The 19,707-nt window shown below is 42.0% G+C and overlaps 1 protein-coding gene and 1 pseudogene across 1 annotated transcript in view; both read right to left on the bottom strand.

The window, feature by feature from the left end:
* Positions 1-922: 922 nt before the first annotated feature.
* On the bottom strand, positions 923-3,129 carry LOC137900212 (gastrula zinc finger protein XlCGF57.1-like; annotated as a pseudogene).
* Positions 3,130-12,920: 9,791 nt separating this feature from the next.
* LOC137900879 (transcription factor COE1-like) overlaps positions 12,921-19,707 on the bottom strand; it is a 60,077-nt gene continuing 53,290 nt past the window's right edge. Inside the window, exons 11-15 of the mRNA XM_068745025.1 lie at positions 14,875-14,940; positions 14,616-14,778; positions 14,207-14,389; positions 13,736-13,927; positions 12,921-12,988 (exon numbers count right to left, since the gene is read on the bottom strand). Of these exons, the coding sequence (XP_068601126.1) occupies positions 12,921-12,988; positions 13,736-13,927; positions 14,207-14,389; positions 14,616-14,778; positions 14,875-14,940 (672 nt within the window). The remainder of the gene's footprint in view (positions 12,989-13,735; positions 13,928-14,206; positions 14,390-14,615; positions 14,779-14,874; positions 14,941-19,707) is intronic.

Genomic DNA, 19,707 nt, shown 5'->3' with positions numbered 1-19,707 from the left:
TGATTTATTTAGATGCTAGTTTCAACACCAAACCCTTATTTCCTGAACTGAATGACGTCCTAGACGTCCTCACATTGGTAGTCTCAACTTCCTGGCAGTGGGCAGTGTTGGGAAAGTAACGAAAGTAACTAGTAACTTAAAGTAATAATATTACTTTTTACCAGTAACTAGTAGTGTAACAAATTACTTTTTCATTTTGAGTAATAATATTACATTTACTTTTTTCACTCGTCCTCGCCTGTTTTAAGGTCGGTGGCGTAAACTCGATCCATTTCGTTTGGTGTTGTTTTGTCTCTTGGCTGAAACTTCTAGGTCTTAATTAAAATCTCAGATGTTTAGACGATCATAAATCGCTTAGATTAAATTTAGCAAAGAGCATCTGTTCTCGTCACTGCAGTAACAATACTACTATTGATAAAACGGATTTATTACCTGTTCCATGTGTCGCCGGTGTTCACACAAGGAACCCGGTCAGACAAACGGGTTCCGCTGCGTGATGCCTCAAAGTTCTTATCTTTCCATCTGTGAGAAAGATTTAAATGAATTAAACACTTACGACATAAAGTACGTTGAGAGCGGAGCGTGTTTTTGGTGCAAAAGAATCCTCCGCAAACCATCCTGCCCTCTGAAAAGCGTCAACCTGCGCCTTCAGATCCATGGAGAGACTGAATCCGCGTCACGGGATGCCTTCTGGTCTCTAGGAGGCCTAACCCTAACCCTGCAAACCCTGGTTTTATAATTTCTATTGTCTAACTTTAACTTTCTTTTATCTGTTTTTCAGTTGATAAGGACCCAAAATCACCATAATAGTGTAAAAACATGGGAAAACGTGAGTTTTTCATAATATGGGACTTTTAAAAGAATGTCCTTTGCAACAACTTCCATTTCTGGTTGCTGACTACTTTCAATAATTTCTCTGCAGTCAGAAAACAAAGTGATTTTTAATATATTCATACAAAATGATAGTCATGAATAAAGTATTCAACATAATCAACATTCAAGAACAAATATTTCGACACAACAGGTTCCTGAAAGAGATCAACTCAATGCGCTCCATCTTACAAAAATCTCAAAAAATTGTCAATTCATATACTAAATATATTTTTTCATAGATATGTCAAAGGGAGGCCTTCCCCCCAGGCTGGACACATTTCATGTGGCGTTTCAAAACATTGGCGTAACTGAAAGGTTTTTCACACATTTAAACTGTCAGGCTTTTCCCGTTTTTATCGTCATGTGTCCTTTCAAATTAAAATTGTGTCTGAATTGTTCACCAGATGTTTGACAATCATGATGCTTAACCATCATTGTGGATTCTCATGTGGACGTTCATTTTTCTGTTTTCTTTCAAATCTTTGCCACATGTTTTACATTCATAGGGCTTTTATCTTGTGTGGATTCTCATGTGATCAATGAAGTTACTTTTATGTCTGAATTTTTTCCCACATGTTTTACAGTCAAAGGGCTTCTCACCAGTGTGGATTCTCATGTGGACTTTCAAAACAGATTTTTGTATGAATCGTTTCCCACATGTTTTACAGTCATTAGGCTTCTCACCAGTGTGGATTCTCATGTGGACTTTCAAAACAGACTTTTGCCTGAATTGTTTCCCACATGTTTTACAGTCATTAGGCTTCTCACCAGTGTGGACTCTCATGTGGACTTTCAAAGCAGATTTTTCTATGAATCGTTTCCCACATGTTTTACAGTCAAAGGGCTTCTCACCAGTGTGAATTCTCATGTGGACTTTCAAATAAGATTTTTGTCTGAATTGTTTCCCACATGTTTTACAGTCAAAGGGCTTCTCAACAGTGTGGATTCTCATGTGGACTTTCAAAACAGATTTTTGTCTGAATTGTTTCCCACATGTTTTACAGTCAAAGGGCTTCTCAACAGTGTGGATTCTCATGTGGACTTTTAAATCAGATTTTTGTCTGAATTGTTTCCCACATGTTTTACAGTCAAAGGGCTTCTCACCAGCATGGATTCCCATGTGACATTTCAAATGAGATTTTTGTCTGAATTGTTTCCCACATGTTTTACAGTCAAAGGGCTTCTCACCAGTGTGGATTCCCATGTGGACGTTCCGGTTCTTGCGTGTTGTGTAACCCTTGTTACATAATGTACAAACATACAGCTTCTTACTTGTGTTATTTCTTCCCTGGGATAGAAACTGGGGCTCAATCTCAACATCTGTTCTGCTCGTTTCACCTCCCTCATCATGGCTGACAGATACGTGAGAGCTGTTAGAGATCAGCAGGTCAACGTCTGCTGCTCCAACCACAGAGATTATAATCGGCATGTCGACAACAGACTCTGTCTGTGCTGCATCCTTTTCATCTTTCATGTACAGAGTCTGATCTTCACTCTGGCCACTTTCCTCATGAGTAGGATCCACCATGACGACATCAGTCTCCTCCTTCAGTACAAGCTGCTCTCCCTCCTGACTGGTGAGGAGTTCCTCCGGTTCCTCTTTCAGGTGAGGAAGCTCTGGGTCCTCTTGCTTCATATTGGACTTCACCTCCTGGTTCCAGAGCTGCTGGTCAGCAGGGACCTCCTCCTCCTCCTCCTTACAGACACGACGCTGTGGGCGATCTGGAGGGACAGAGAACAAGAGGAGTGTGACGCTATTGTGATGACACAGTCGCAGATGATAATGATGATACATATATTTATTAGATAGAATGTTAGAGTACAAGCCAGTCAGACAGTAGCATGTATTACAGTACAAGTACAGTCAGACAGTAACATGTATTACAGTACAAGTACAGTCAAACATCCTTTCTAAGAGGAGCATTTCAAAAAAGCCCTTGCGGTCTTGTTTCCGTTGAAAGTCCTTAAACAATATATATATATATATATATATACACGTGGAAAAGAGTTACCGTTTGATAAAATATGTATAAATTGACCATCAAATCTTGAGTTTTATTAATATGTAAAGACTTTTTGTTTACCTATCCTGTGCAACTTCAATTCGGGTCTAAGGCTGCGATCCAGCAGCCCTTGTTGACGATATAACTCTTCTTCGTCCTTGGCGGGAGTCTTTTCAAACTTTACAAAAATATCCTCTTCAGGAGCAGTTAACCGCTTTTTAACTACATTTCCCAAAACCTCAAATGAAGACATTTTTGTTAACTGAACGAAATACTTGAGAAACAAATAAAATACGGACTTTCACTGATTTCACGTGTGCAGAGAGCTAACGCTACAAAAAGTATTTGTTGACTTCCGGTTGTTGTCCCCCACAATATCGTCCGTCTCGGAAATCATCTAAGCTTTTGTGTTCCGCTTTCGCTGAGGGTAAAACTACGACTACTGATGGAAGGGAATCAAAACTCGAGCGCTTCAAATCAATAGAAAGGAATAATCAACTTCCATTTATTCCAGCAGGGGCTGAAAAACTCGAGAAACTCAATTTCCTGAAATTTAAGTGTATTCGACACCGGACACCGTGTTTAGCAGGGAGCCATTTTCTTTATTCTGCCCTACTACGGCAACTCCACAGGGACAAACAACAGCAGCGCGACAGGCGAAGCACTCACTCAACTCGCGCGTCATAACACAATACGTTACATAAGTCAAATTTAAAGGAGACATATTATACCCTGTTTCCACAGTTAACGCAGTTCTCAGGCACTTATATGAAATATCTGTGCCAGTCTTTTGTTAAAATAGCAAACAGATACTGTGTTGTCCTGCTCATACGATGCAGACAAGGCGCGTTAACTGGTCCTTAATATACTTTATCCGGAGCTTGCATATTATCTGTGCAGCGCTCCCGTCATAGCAATCCTGTTCCATCACGTACAGGTTAGTTCTGCGCATATTCCACTCCTGTGGCATGCTGGGTAATGGAGTTCTTATTTAACTAAACGATTAACAAGACAGATACGCACGCAGCAGCGCTACCATGGTAACCGTGAGGGACGTTTTTAGCACACAATAAAAAAAAGTGGCAAATTTTACCAAACATTGCCCCAAAAAAATCAATTTCATCCACTCTGCTCTTCTTGGACTCGTGCAGCAGACAGAAGGAGAGCGTTTATATCTTACCAAGTAAAAGTCTTTGTGTTCATTTAATTCAAATGAGGGTCCAGATTGACTCAGACGGACTCATCGTGTCGTGTGTTCAGGAACCTGTTTGGAGTTAAACCAACAATGAGAAGTTACAATGTCGGCTGTAGAAAAGAGGAGAAGAAACAACTGCTAATGTTGAACATGCAAAGTGAGACTTTAGGGGAGAAAGGATGCAATTATTGAGGGCAAGAAGAAAAAAAGTAACTTAAAGTAATAGGTAACTAGTTACTTTTGGCAGGGAGTAATAAGTAAAGTAATGTTTTTTCAGCAAGTAATTAGTAATAAGTAATATATTACTGATCTTGAGTAACTTGCCCAACACTGGCAGTGGGTGATGTCATTTTCTAGTGGGAGATGATGTCATCGCTTCCGATTAAAGAAAATGATTTCATCCTTTACATATTAACTCGTAACATCTGGAAGTGTTGATTCATTAAATACAAATAAAAATAAAAATAAAAAACACAGGTGGTAGTGAACACCGAATGCTGAGCTTTGTGCTTCCTATCGGCCCCTTGATGAAAGTTGGAATCAGACTTCATATTAAATAACATAAAATAAGCTCAAACAATTACACTTTCCAAAACGGCCGGTCCTTCTTTGTCCCTCAGTCATGGACTCCAGTCTTTCTTGGAGTTCAGGCAGATTCATGCAGGCAGCCAGACCAGATCTGGATCAAGCAACACAAAACACCTGAGATAATTAGCTGGCCTCGTTCCCTGAGCCACCAGTTCCCAAGTGATTTCCCTCAGTTTGCATAGGTTTAATTCAAGGGGAATTTTAGTACTACAACCATTGTGAATGTTAATAATGCAGCAAAATAGCATTTTGGCCAGTGGCCCATACTTTGAATTTCTGTTTTGGTTAAAGTTTGAACACATCTGGTCGAAACCGAAACACTTCAATAGCATTTGATTTCTGTAATTGCCTTTAAACTTGGCAAAACAATTCATGTTTTCCAGATGATGAATCCTACTCACTTGTGAGATTTGATGTAACAACACCATGCGGATCACCTTTGTGTTACATGTTGGACAATTATTAGATGTAATCTAATTGAATTTCAGACATGTGTGCCCCAGTCAGGATCGAAATGTCACCAATCACCATTAACTGTTTAAGAATAAAATGTGATCCCTGTGCTTTATAAATAAATATCTGCAAATCTTATAGTAGCATTATCTGCTCCATGCATGTGTTACGGGTCCCAAATGGTGACCGCTTTAACAAAAAGAAAATCTGTGAAGAGACGAATCGTTAGGGAAATGATCAGACACACCCTTATCCTTTTCTCTCCATTCAGAACTGGAGCACAACCCGAAAACCCGCCCACTCACGCGACACCGCGACAAAGGGCTCCGCCCCGCTTTGACTATTTACAGGGTCATATTGGCAACATGTAAAATAATAATTTTGATAATTATTAAAATTATGTAAATCTGTATCTAGTTTAAAGGCTACTAATTTTGGTAATTTATAATTATGTTTCAATAATGATACAAATGTGGTCGCACATATCTGGGTGCGCCACACATGCTAATATGGTTGAAGCGGTAGCTCTTATGCTTGCTCAGCATTAGCATGAACACGGTCATCCTATCATGTTAGTATCATCGTTTAAACAAAGCATCGCTGCCCTTGAGAAATCCGCCTATTTGCATTTACTGTATATTTTGGCGCACTTAAAATCCTTTCTCAAAACTTGACCTTGTGCCTTATAACCCGGTGCGCCTAAAATCGGGTTTTGCTTAATGACCTCGTAAAGACCTCAAAATGTAATCTGTTAAGAGACATGCTGACAAAGCGGATTTCCAACCCAAGGCTATCAGTCCCGCAGCAGAACATGGGAATAGAGCAGCTGCGAGAGAATTCCACATTAATGAATCACCGGTTCGGAAGTGGAGGAAGCAAGAAGATGACCTGCGCCGAGTCATCCATCTCACCGATACTGTCAAAACCCAAGTGAAGCAAACTAACTCGGAGCTCGCCATCATCCCGGGTTAATTAACCAACCGCTGAACGCTGAACTGCGAGCTGCGTGGGAGCGTTGGATGACAGAAGGTGAACACACATTCACCAAGACAGGGCGAGTTTGAGCTTGTGAATAAGTTGAATAAAGTTTGACTTATCTGACTGTTTTGTCTCGCTTAATGTACCTTCTAACCCGGGCGCCCTATGTATGAAAATAACCTTATAATAAGGTGTCCGGAAAATACAGTAAACCTTTATTTAGGTTGAGGGTGTTGCATAGTGATCTTATCTTAGGGCTTAGAATTAAACAGAAATTTGATGATACACTTTAGAACACAATTTATTGATGGAGAAATAGATAAATATCTGAAAAGAATTGGAATTGGAATACGGAATGTGTTCTTCTTCAGTTCTATTCTAAATAAGGAATGTAAAAGTCTGACCTGCCTGTATTTGCTTCTAAACACTTATATAGTAGTAACCACAGTGAGACAGGGATGAGACATGAGGGCGGGGGCGAGAATGTTTAACAGAGGATGAGGAGGAAGCGGGGAGGAAGATTGGGAAAGGAAAAAAGAGGCAGATGTGAATATATTCATGGGAAATGGATTACTAGAAGGGGAAAGATAATTGTTTAGAGTATTCGTTCCAAGTCCCAGCTCAATTTGAAACCCTCCATTTAAGTGAGTGTGTGAGCGTTCTTCAGTGCGTTGAGGATGTGTGTTACAAGTGGCTTTGGAGTGGTGCAATGAGGGGTGTCATCCATTGTACTTATCTCTAGCACCCCTCGTTGAGATTAGAGGCCAAACCGTCTCACACACACACAGATGATCACTGAAGTGCATCAACATCACCTTTGTACAGAGAGAAGACTCCATTACGACTCTTTTTACACATCATCATGCCTTCTGCTCTGTCTTCTATTTTTCCTCCTCTTCATTCTTCCTTCCTCCTGAGGTCCCCTCGTTCTGTCTCAAGGAAGTAGAGAAGAGTATCTGATGGAACAACATACAGGAGTTTTGTGATTCCTGGGCTTACATTTATAAAACCTCAATGTAACGAGTGTTTGGTGTGAGCGAAGGACGGAGTCATCTGAATGCAAACGATCTGACACTCGTTCTATTTTACATGTGTGACTACATGCGTGTGTGTGCGTCTGGTTCCTCCATGTTGTTGGGGGTTAAGTGCACTGGGAGCGTGATGTGGTGATGGAGGGAGGATGAGAGGGAGAAAAGAAGGGGGGGGGCAAAAGGGAAGCAATCCATTAGCTAATGGATATCTTCAGTCCTGTCTCGTCAGACTTGGTATTATATCTCTCTCTCACACACACACACACACGCAACAATATTTTTAAGAAATGTTAAACAAACATTCCTAAAGTAATCAACAACAGGTCATAAATAATCCCAAATTCAACTCAAATTAACTCTGAAATAAGAATCTGTGTGTGTGTGTGTGTGTGTGTGTGTGTGTGTGTGTGTGTGCCACGAGAAAGAAAGTAATTGGTGTCAATAAGACATCTGTGGACTCTTCTCTGATTAAGCCTTCAGGCAAGGAGGAGAAAATAACACATTCACACACACACACCTACACCCCCCCCCCCCCACACACACACGCACACACACGCACACACACACACACACACAGCCTGTAGGTCTGCTGATAGCTGACTCCAGGCAGGGCCCATCTGTCTCATTACAGAAACAGGTCTCACAGGAGAATTTGTATTGTTTATAATCTATCTCTCTCTCTCTCCCTCTCTCTCTCTCTCTCTCTCTCTCTCTCTCTCTCTCTCACACACACACACACACTGGTTGTGACTGCATAGTTGGCTTTGCTTTGAGCGTCTCTCGATATCAGACCTGCTGAAGACAGACAGCGACGACCCTCCGGATGATCGTCCTGGATCTGTGGCGACACTGGACACAATTTAAAACACAGTTTTTAATCACATTTAATCACACCGTAGTGGTGCAGCTCTACAGTTTAAACATGGCACATTATTCATGTATCAATATATATCAATCATTTTATCACATTGTCAGATAATGGTTTGCGGTTGATGATGATGACGGTGATGCATTCGACGGTGAAGATTTGTCGTACACAATGCACTAAATGGCATCTGCAAACATCATATTACATCATATTGTAATTCTGATTTCTTCATTCTGATCTGATCAGATTCAGGTCTGACTGTTTCAGAATGAATTCACAATGAATTCAACAGAATCTGGTTCTCTGAAGAATGTGATGACCTCACCGCTACTCATGCACATCTGAGTCAGTTCAGGGTCGTGTCAAGTTCATATTGGAATCTAACACTGGCAGTCGACTTCAGCAGCGGTCTTGTATTCCCGTAGTGAACAACGGAGAGTGTGGTGTGTGTGTAGTTTGACTGGATCTGATATGTCAGTGACCCCCCCCCCCCCCCCATAAAGGTTACTGACTAGGAAGAGCCAGTCTAAACTAAATCTTTAGTCTACAGAGTCCGAACCACCTTACCTGAGCGAGTACTTGGCAACAAAGGTGAGGAAAACCTGCCTTTTAAAAGGGAAGAAACTCAGAAAACTGAAACCAAGACTGCTTTTCTGCAGTAAAAAGATCCAAGCAGTAAATCTGATTTAGCACTAAATGTCGAACTTTGCCACCTTCAGCAGGTGTATGAATTGAGAAAAAATAATTAGGCCCAAAATATACATCCTTCTTAAAACGTGTGTCATCACGACAAATCAAGGTGATAGATTCCTCCTCCAGATTAAGATAAATGCACTTATGAAACTGGATCTCAGCGGAGATAGACTCCAGCAGCACCTGCGGCCAAGCAGCTGCAGCCCAGATGATCTTAATCGTCTGGTCTGCAGGAAAACGGATGGACGGACATGGTCAATTGTTTGTCTTCTTTACGTCTCGCTACGGTACGGCAGGGATGAACACCAAAAACAGAAGCTTTTTTCACAGAGAAGAAATAACTTTAATTAAATATAGTGAGAGTCAAAAAGTTATTTTACACTTCAAAGTCCAAAATAATAATTCAAAAGAAATCCCTCATTGGCATCTTTACAGTAGTAACCTTTTCTTTCCTCTGCTGTTTGAGTGATGATGACTAATGTAAGCCTGATAAATGTTTGAACTGCTGTCGGACAGGTGCTTTGAATCATACTCAAATCTTTATTTGCTCCTTCCTGTACAGGTACGAGTAAAAATAATATCCCTTAGCATCAAAACGTCACATTTTTATTTGCAGAGGAAACAAAATAATAATAATCATACACTCAAGACACATTTACAGGCAGTCTCACATCGACACAGACAGAAAAGTGGCCTCCAGGCCCATGTTTAAGACAAAATAAATAGGTGGCTCAATTTTAATGAGGAAACGTAACAGAAAGGGAAAAGGCAGAGGTTTTCTGTTTCTCAACCTTCATTAAGAATCTTAAAATCCATCACACGTAGGATTAAAGAAAAAGGTACTCATGAGCTCTACACCAAGGTTATGCAAGAAAATTATTAAACAATACAAAATGACATTATGACAACCCCCCCTACTTTATTTACTTAGAAATGATAAATAAAATAGAACATGGCTTATTTTAGTTTTACTGAAATTACAGTGGCGATATGGCTTTGAATGAACTACAATAAAAAACAAAATGGCTGTCTTCATAACATAAAAATCAATCATGATCAAAGAAAATAAGGATCACTTGTTACCAAATTCAATTTCATTTATTACAGCACTTGCTGACTAATTCAAAGATGCAACGAGGAGGACTTACTCGCGCTCGTACAGTGGCTGCAAATATAAATATTAAAAAAGCTGAAAATCAAAAATGTTTTTTTTCTTTCAGTTTTTGGTGATTGTAGAAAATGTGATGACGCAACAAGGCAGATTCCACAGAAGACTGCAACTTTAATGACACGCCTGCTGTCCACTGGAGCTACGCACAACTCCTGATTATCAAACAGCAATATGCTGTGTCAGCAAATTATTGGAGAATCAGAATTTACTGTCAACTATTTGCAGCGACTGAATGACAAACATCCATTCAACAGTTTTCTTTTAATGCGTATCCTTTACAGGGTTGCAAATAGCATTATACATGTGGCATAAGACTGTTTAGGCATTAATATCTAAAATAAGGGCTTTGGCAAAATGAAAATCATCGTAAATGAATTAAGACGCTGTGCATTCAGACAATCTGTCAGACGCTTTTCTCACTCGCCCACTTTTTAAGACATATTACTGGCAAAAACAAAGAATTCTTTTTTACAAAGCATTTAAAATATTTTACGCTGTAAAAAGTGTACAATGGGAATCCAAATGCAATGAGATGTACATTTTTTTTAGCATTGTTGCACTATTAAAAACTATGTGAAAAAAAATGAGCCTCAGTAGCAAATGTTTGTCACAAAATAAGACTTTCCTCGCAGTGCAACGTTTAAGACACCAATAAATGATCCAATCACTCAGTTTGTCAATAACATTAGTTGAGTGGGTAACAAAAGCAACACAATCTGATTGGCTGGCTAATCTTTAAAAGAAAAAAAAAGAAAACCCAATATAAACGACACAGCAAACCGAAAGAAAAACAAGAGAAAGAAGCACTTATATTTTAAGACAAAGTTTTCCAAAGGCCATTCTCACAAAACAAAAATGGCAGCAGTCTTTAAGACGAGTTCCCCTCTTGTAGAGGTTACTGTGGCAACGTCTGACTTCGGAACTGATCGGGTGGAACCCGGGCTGATGGGTCGATCGGATGGACATCTGCTCAGATCCCCAACAGTGGAGCTGCTGTTGGCACATGGTAACTACACGCTCCTCTGTGTGTATTCATGTAAAGCCTTTTTATAGTCAGTTCAATGAATCGATGTCGAATTAGTGCTGTGGAAAATCTAATTTCTTTTTAGTGTCACGGTCTGAATTTCCTTCTCTGCACCCGCTGTGGGCCGACAGATTGGAACATGTGGGATTAGAACAGCAGGTGTGTTAAATGAGGTGGACGCAAACTTTGGGATTTCTTGAATGGCTGAAGCTGCGGGATCATTCACAGGCTGGGGGGGGGGGGCATCTGTATCTGATTGATGAAATGCAGAGGAAGACGAGTGTTTGTGTGCTGGTGCGGACTTGGCACAGAGAAGTGGAAGTGTGTGTGTAACTGGTTTGGCTCGTCTGCGTCGGCTGGATTTAACCCTTGCAGGAATCCATCAGCTTCTTCGTCGGCATCATTTTCACGTTCAACGTCAACCGTCAGATATTGTTCACATTATATTCCCTCATTAATTGCCAGATTTCATTAATAGATAATCCCTTCATGTGAGCTGCAGTCGGACGATGATAATCCCAAGTTAACTTTTGCATAAAAAAAAAAGAAAAGAAAAATCAGATCAACAATCACTCATTTCAAAAGTGGATTCTCTCCAAAATAATTACACTTCCTGTGTCCACGGAGAGTCATAAGTAGGCTTGGCCGTTCTCCTATAAAAGCATCAAGGTGTACAAACTCTAAACAACTTGTTTCCTTGCAAACAGTCTTTTCATGTGTTTTGTTTCTTGCAGTTGTTTTTGTGTTAGAAAGGGCCTGAGTTGGGTTTGTTCCTTCAGGTCGGGACAGCGGCTTCCATCCCACACCGGAGTCTGACTCGCACCAAAATCCTTTGCTCGAATCAGTGTGAGTGTGCTTAACTCAGCTCGTACACACACACACACACACGCACACGCACACGCACACGCACACACACGCACACACACGCACACACACGCACACACACGCACACACACCTTTACATGGGTGGGACAATCATTCCTGGGATTGCTGTTGGGTGGAAAAAGAAAGAAAGAGAAAAAAGATGGAGAATTATTTTTTTTAAAACGCAGCCAAATATTCTCATCACCATAAAACTTCCCTTGTAAATACATCAATATGTTTTCCCATCTGTGCAGCTGTGCGACTGCAGTGACATTTAAAACTTCAATAGATAGATAAATCAGCGAGCGGGGATGAATCCTCTGAGTTGTGATGCTGCCAGCGCACAAATACACACACATTAAATTGTGTTGGCGCACCGGACAGACTGAATCATGGTGTGTGTTGCATTTAAACCCAAGGGATGGATGTCAACACATGAGAGGAAGAGCCCAGCCCAGAGTGACACACACACAGAAACACACAACAGGCTGCAGACATGATTCAAATGGTTGAGGGTACACACACACACACACACACCTACACACACCTGTATAAAAAAATAAAGAGAGTGGAACAGCTGTCACTGTTGATCGCTCACCTTGTAAGCTGCTAGTGTGTGATCACCGAGTGTGTGTGTGACAGAGAAGTGTGTGTGTGCGCTGCTCTAAATGGGGTGTGTTTATTTCAGCTGTGCTGTGAGACTCAGCTTTGAGTTCCCACACCCCCGCATATGTTCTCTGTACACAGACAGACACACACACAGTAGAAAAGCAAGCGCTTATGCACACACACACACACACACACATACACACACACACACACAGCTAAACAAAGTCAGCAATGTTGAAAGACAAAATCTCTCTGCCGAGTAATTTTTGGTACATATCTGACGTCCTCTCAGTTTTCTCAGCAAACAGAAAGACAAGGAGGAGTTACTAGGCAACAGGCTGGGGTCTGTGCCGTCGGATGTGACGCTCGCGAAAACGTTAAGGTGATGATGAGACACGAGACGGGCGGAGAGAAAAAAAAAGGAAGTGTGATACGAAGAAAAAGATGAGCGAAGAGTGAGCGATAGAGCATCCAGAAGTATAAGAGGTCAAACTGTTAAAGGAATCTTTGTAATCAAATCAATTACACATGCAAATAGAGAGAGTTGAAGGTAGAGATGGACGACATACTTCAGGTGAAGGCCAGGCCTTGTAGAGAGCTGGCTGCTGAGTACTTGCTAGTGTCCACAAACGTTTGATCTGAGGCAGGAGAGAGAGAGAGAGAGAGAGAAATGACAAAGAAAAGGTGAGAAAGGTCAGGAATAAAAAAAGGAAGGATTAAAAGTCAACAGAAGGAATAAAGAGAGAATGTAAAAACATTACTACCTGCTGCATACATATGGTACGCAGCAGTTACTCTCACATGAGTGTTTTAGTTTTAGTTTTAAACATGAAGGATTCATCAGTCCTGATCAGAATGTGGGCCTTAGAGCGGATTCTGAGGTTACAGCTTCACATATGTGGATCATCATTTAGCAGCCAGCGTTTCACCGCCATCACTAATCCAGGTCTGATGCGTGCCCATCAAATGATCTACGCTGAATGCATATATAAGCCTGCTCACAGTGACAATGAACGTCCAGCAGGTGCGATGATTAGTGTGCAGCTTTTCCATCTACGCGTGTTGGCTTGGCTTGGCTTGGCTTGCTATTGATTTGATGGTGAGTGTCAGTCTAATCTAACGGATTGATGCAATATCTAATGAGAGCAGATTAATCAAATTAAGAATACGATCATTTCTGAGAGTAAATTCCACATTTACAACTTCAATCTTAAATAAGCGCACAGAATTACATGCACCGACTGCTTGCTGCTGTATCGTATGAGCAGTAGGGAACTGGAATGGCAGAACAGCTTGGAAAACGACACCAGGAAAGCCTCATGGGGGGGGCGGAGTCCTCCCTTCCAGGATCCTCTGACTGTCTTGCTGCTTTCATGGGAAATTACCTTGGAGCCCATTGGCGCTGGTGCAGGAGGGTGGAGGCGAGGAGGACGGCCTGACCACCGGCGCGAAGGCGGACTTCTGCTTCACGGCTGCCGACACCATGTTGGCTGGAGAGAAGGAGAAGACGCCAGAAGAGGAGGAGCAGTTGGAGGGGAGGGAGGTGGAGGATGCCATCGTGGGACTGGATGGGACAACTGTGGTGACGGGAGATCAATGAAGGGGGGGGGGGGGGGCAAGCGGGGTAGGAGGTGGGGTGAAAAAGGGGAAGACACATCTTATCTATTATTTCATTTATACGTTTTTAAAATGCTGCATTATGAGAAATTTGGAATCAGATAAAAATTTAAGTCAAATATTCTTAATTTAATCAAACTAGAAATGCACCCAGAGAGCGCAGACCTCCGCCGAGCAGCTCATCCCCCCCCCTCCTAATTGCATCGACACCGTCCACATGGTTCACGCCTTGCACTCACTAGCATAAGGCGAGTTGGCTGCAGAGCCGTTGAGGAAGGTCGGCGACCCCCCCAGGTTGGTCATGCCCGTGTTGTTAGCGTAGCCGTTCATGGTGCTGGTAACTGAGGAGTAGCTTGTCTGCTGAGGTGTGGAGCTGGGCACGTAGCCGTGAGGCGACACGCTGCTGCTGCTGCGAACAAAACCTGCGTGAAGCGTAGGGCGAGAGGAAGCAGCGCGTGTCGTGACGACGGTATACAAATCTGGAAGAGCCGCACAGATTATTACAGTTCATTTATGTTGAAATGATATTCACAATAACGTGTGTTTTATTTCACGGTGCACAATTACCGGTAATTCCTTGCAAACATGCCACAGTGAGGTCAGGGGTCGTGCATTTAAAGGAGTCTACGCTGTACTCAGAAGCTGCACCTTGATTGGCCTGGGTGGCTTCGGACACGTTCACAGACAGCTGTCCAGCGAAGGAGTTGACCCCCATCATGCCGCCGTGGGTGGAGCCGGACAGCTGGGCGTGTCCCCGTGGAACGCTGTAAAGAGCTTCCGCGATGTCTGCCGCGCGCTTCAGGATGATCTCCTGAAGGACAAGCCAGTAGATACCACAAAGACGACTAATTAAAGACGACGCTCCTGCGGGTTTCCTGGCGGCCGCACGTGCGCGTGCGCTCGTTACCTGGTTGTTGTGGGGTAAACCGTAAAGCGCCTCCACCAGGTCGGCGGCTCTCTTCAAAATAACCTCCTGAGAGATGGAGAAATGAGGAGTTGGAATCAGCATCACTTTGTGTACAGCAAACACACGCATCCTTCTTCTAACGGGGGGGGGGGCAGATCAGATCAGACCAGAAAAGAAACATAAAGGCTTTAGATCAGGGGTGGGCAAACTTTTTGACTCGCGGGCCACAATGGGTTCTAAAATTTGATAGAGGGGCCGGGCGAGGAACAGATGGATGGAGTATTTGTGTGAGCTAATATAAATGATGTGTAAAAGCCATTACATGAAAGGATTTGTCATTTTACAGGTAGCATTACAGGGAAAAGGTCAAATGAAATAGGTTTAATTATAATACAATTTTATTTAATGATATAATTTGGACAAGTTCGGCGGGCCGGATTAAATAGCCCAACGGGCCGCATATGGCCCGCGGGCCTGGGTTTGCCCATGCCTGCTTTAGATGCATGCGGGGACGTAAAGGCAAACTCAAACTATGAGCAGAGACTGGCGTTAAAGCGTCTACCCCGCGGACGGTTCCCTCCTCCCAGTGCGCCAGCAATCCACATCCATTTCACCGTCTATTCATTAGAAACAAATTGCTCTTTGCTGCTTTTAAAGGCAGATTATCTGTTGTCAAGTCAAGTGCTTTTAAGCACCCCCCCCCCCCCCCCCATGAGTCTAAATGGCACGCTAAGTGGCCGGGGTTTAAAATATACCTTAAAGTGAATCTAAAGTTGTGCAGTGGACCCGAAGCTCGGAGGCCTCCTTCCGCTGTTGCTCAGGTTAGACGATGACCCAGTTCTGGAGGGACCGACCCGACCAGGAATGTCTCTCTTTTACTGATACAAAGTCTCCAAACAGAGTTTTAAGAATTGTCCCATTTTTATTCACACGTTACGTTTTTGTCTTTCTTTCTTTCTACAACAATTCTGAATTGTCTCTCTAATCCCCCCCCATCCCCCCACCCCCCACGAAAACCGTCTACCATTATTGTTATTGTTTCGCCTCTCCTCCTCACCCACCCTCTCGTGAGCGTCTCCCCTCTTTCTCTCTCGACTCCCTCCCCGGGGTCTAAGGTGTCTTGTTTAACAGTTAATGTGTTGTCGTTTCCACAGTGTGAGGCCGCCCGGTGACAGAGAAAAATACTCTGAGCTTCACAATGCTAACCTGCGCTGTGACACACACACACAGACACACACACACACACACACACACACACACACACACACACACACAGACACGGCTGGCTTGCATGTGTGCTTTCCTGTGGGTTTGCACCTGGTGGGAAATATTGCCACTCCATCAATGAGTGAGTGTGTGTGTGTGTGTGTGTGTGTGTGTGTGACAGGATATGACAAGTCATGGAGCCAGTCAGCAGTTTTATTCTTCCTGTCGATGGTGCTAAATTCAATCTTTTGCACATTATTATAGTCAGATTGACTTTATGTTAACGTCTCATTATTAAACTGGTGAGTTGAAACACACACACACAAACACACACATACACAAACACCCAGAAACTGGATCCCGAGTGTTGAAGTGGTTCCAGTAAGGCAGTAGCTGATAAGCGGGAAGGAAAGTTGATCCTGTGGTAACGCCGTCATTAACAGGCCGGCAGGCTGCTGCTAGGACAGAGCGCCGCTCAGAGCGTCCGACGACTGCGATCGATGCTCTTTGAATAGTTTGCCTGTTTACAGCTTTAGACACCCATCCTCAGGTCATCTCATTAAACTCTCCTTAATTGCGTTGCTGGTTGGATTACCTCCTCCTCCTCAGTATAAATGCTTCCGGCTGCATTGTGTTGATATGACTGGAACTGCTGGCATCATTCATCATTTCAATGCTGATGAAATACACCAACATAATCAGGTTTGGGAGTCTTGGGGGTCTAAACGTTACTTTAAACGTTTGTTAATAGGTTCTTTTTTTTTTTTTTAAGTGGAAACTATACATATAATTGCTTAAATACTGCTGAGCAGATTTGAGACATGATGATGGAACAATGTTATTGTTTCCCTGACTTGATCATGAGATGTCTGATTGATTGATGAACACATTTCACAAATCTAAGCCTCTCTTTAAATGTTGTTTCAACAGCATTTTAAAGACTAAATTTCACTGTCAGAAGCGCATTAAAAACTAGTTTCTGAAATGCTTCAAACCAAATTTATTAAGTAAAAAGCAAATCCAACAAAACAATCAAACTTTAAGTCCTTTTATTTAGTTTTCTTCTTGCCGGTATTTTTAACTACATGCACCTTCATCAGTAAATGAAGTCTCCTCAGTGACAGGACATTGAGTTAAGATTAGATTTGGTCCAATAATGTCTTCATGTTTTCTGACATGTAAATCACTAAATCAGATTGAGCGTGGACTGAGCTTCTGTCCATCAACTGTCTTCTCTATTTACAAAAGGTGATGATGAATTGTTGTTATTATTATTATTATTATTAACTGAGTGACAGATATGTTTCACAGACTGGTGCCTTTTTGTTTGATGCTTGTAATTGCTGCAATAAAGCTTACATCTTTAAACTTTAACGTGTGCTTTGATTTATATGATTGTCACATATCGTCTTTATTGTCTTGTCAAACATTCATGAAACATAAGCCGGCGCTCATCCGTCGTTTTATTGTCAGATCTTGTGGATCTTTATAAATAATTTTCCCTTTCATTAATTAAATCCCTTTGAAACCTTTAGTAGAATTTATTTTTGTCTGCCTCAGGTAAAACATAAGGACAGACAGACAGACATGCCTGACTGACAGAGAGGCAGGGATGAGTGACAGGATAGACAGATCAGTTAACGGAGAGAAAGAAAACCAGGATGCGTCAATGTCCTTTCACTGTCTGAGATATGACCGGCGCTAATGTGATAGCCATGCGTTACACACACACACACACACACACACACACACACACACACACGGTATGCATTAGGACCAAGAATCGCCGAGCTGAGTATCTGTGGAGTAAGTTTTGTGTGTGAGTGTGTGTGTGTGTGCATCAGGCCTGCACACATGTGAAACACACACACACACACACACACATGACTTATTCCCCACTAATGCTGATACATTAGCCATTTGATCTGCTTCTAATGTCCCATTAGGGATGCTATACATGTAGGGTCACACCTTGAACAGAGATGATGTCATACTGTAGCAAGGGGGAAGTGGAGAACAATTACACACACACACACACACATACACACAGAGAGAGAGAGAGATCAGAGAGATAGATAGATCGATGACACGTTAGGAAGATAGCACAAGGAAGGAGACTAAGTTCTATGTCTACCTAGGATTACTCATACTGCTGATGCATGTATGACATCATCAATGCGAGTTGCAAAGTGACATTATGAGTCACCAGAGGAAGGTAGTGACACAGTCTGCTGACACACACCTAAAGAACAGACACACACAGAGCGAGGTGCAGCTATGAAGCTTTGGATGTTGTAACACACAGCAGTAGAGTGAAATATTTCTGTGTGTAAAATCCATTCACTGTTCACTGAACAATTAGGTATGGGTCTGTCCACTGGTAATCCTCTCACACACTCCAGTGCCCTGTCTGTCTGTCTGTCTGTCTGTCTGTCTTCCTCATAGTATTTGAGGCTAACCCTTTGGACTTCAATAAAATACTTGATACAACACAGTGAACACTGTGTATGTGTGTCCAACATGACCTAATCACCCATATCAACACACACACACACACACACTGGATCAATCAATAAATCGGCCGCTCTGGCTGTATTTATAGCTGCATGGGAGTTTTTCCTGTAAACATCTTGTATGAAATCATTGTTTATAATAAGCTCAGCTGTGCATCCCTGGAAATAAGAAAGACACAACTAAACGAAGCAGGCTTTAAAAGAACGCTGCCATAATTGCTCAAAGGCTTAAGTGCTTCATCGGAACTGGGGACAGATGTGACATCAATATTTGGTTTTGTATTTATGAACTACTTAGGACAACTTATTTACTTTAGTATAGCCACAAGAGAAAACGTGTGTGTGTGTGACACTTACTGTAAAAATGAAAAAGCAAAAGCTGTAATTCCTTACATTTTCCAGTAACAAAATGTGAGCGTAAAACTCCTTGCAGGTCACTTTTAATTATCATCTTGGATAGTTTAGTTTGATGAATGAATTTTCACCATCTGAAGTTGAAGAGTTAATAGCACAACACGATCATATGCTTCCATCCCTGCAGCTCAAACTGCTGGTCTGACCTATCAGATTGCTCAAATCAAATTGGCGCTGGACAATTTGACGTCCTGAGAATGTGGCCGGCATCAAAGGCGGCCATAATCTACTTTCAGACAAATTACAGAGATTGCTGTATTCAATGACTTGAAGTCTCCTGTTTCTTATAAAGATATGTGGCGACTGACCGTATCTGATCTAACCAGCGAGACGACTTTGCTGACCGGATGGCATTCTTCACATGCTTTTATTGTGAATAGAGGAACTTGAGTCATGAGCTAACATCATTAAAGACACCGCATACAGTACATTGGGTTAATAAAATAATTTCCTGCACTAATGTTTTGCAGCATTTTCTTTGCTGTACTGGTCATTCAGCTGGTTTATATTCTATTCATATTTCTATTACATTCTTTCTGGAGGGTTTTGATGAATTCAGGTTATTCAGGTCAAATCAGGGTTATGGGACAAATGACAAAAATGTGACTCCATCACAAAGTGCTCAAGAACAATGACTGCAATGTCTAAATGTTTCTGATGTATTATGAGCCAACATTTTCAATGGATGATTTTTGGAGCT

Source organism: Brachionichthys hirsutus, chromosome 10, assembly GCF_040956055.1.
Source record: "Brachionichthys hirsutus isolate HB-005 chromosome 10, CSIRO-AGI_Bhir_v1, whole genome shotgun sequence".
NCBI classification, from domain to species: domain Eukaryota; kingdom Metazoa; phylum Chordata; class Actinopteri; order Lophiiformes; family Brachionichthyidae; genus Brachionichthys; species Brachionichthys hirsutus.
This window is presented reverse-complemented; position numbering and strand designations above follow the sequence as displayed.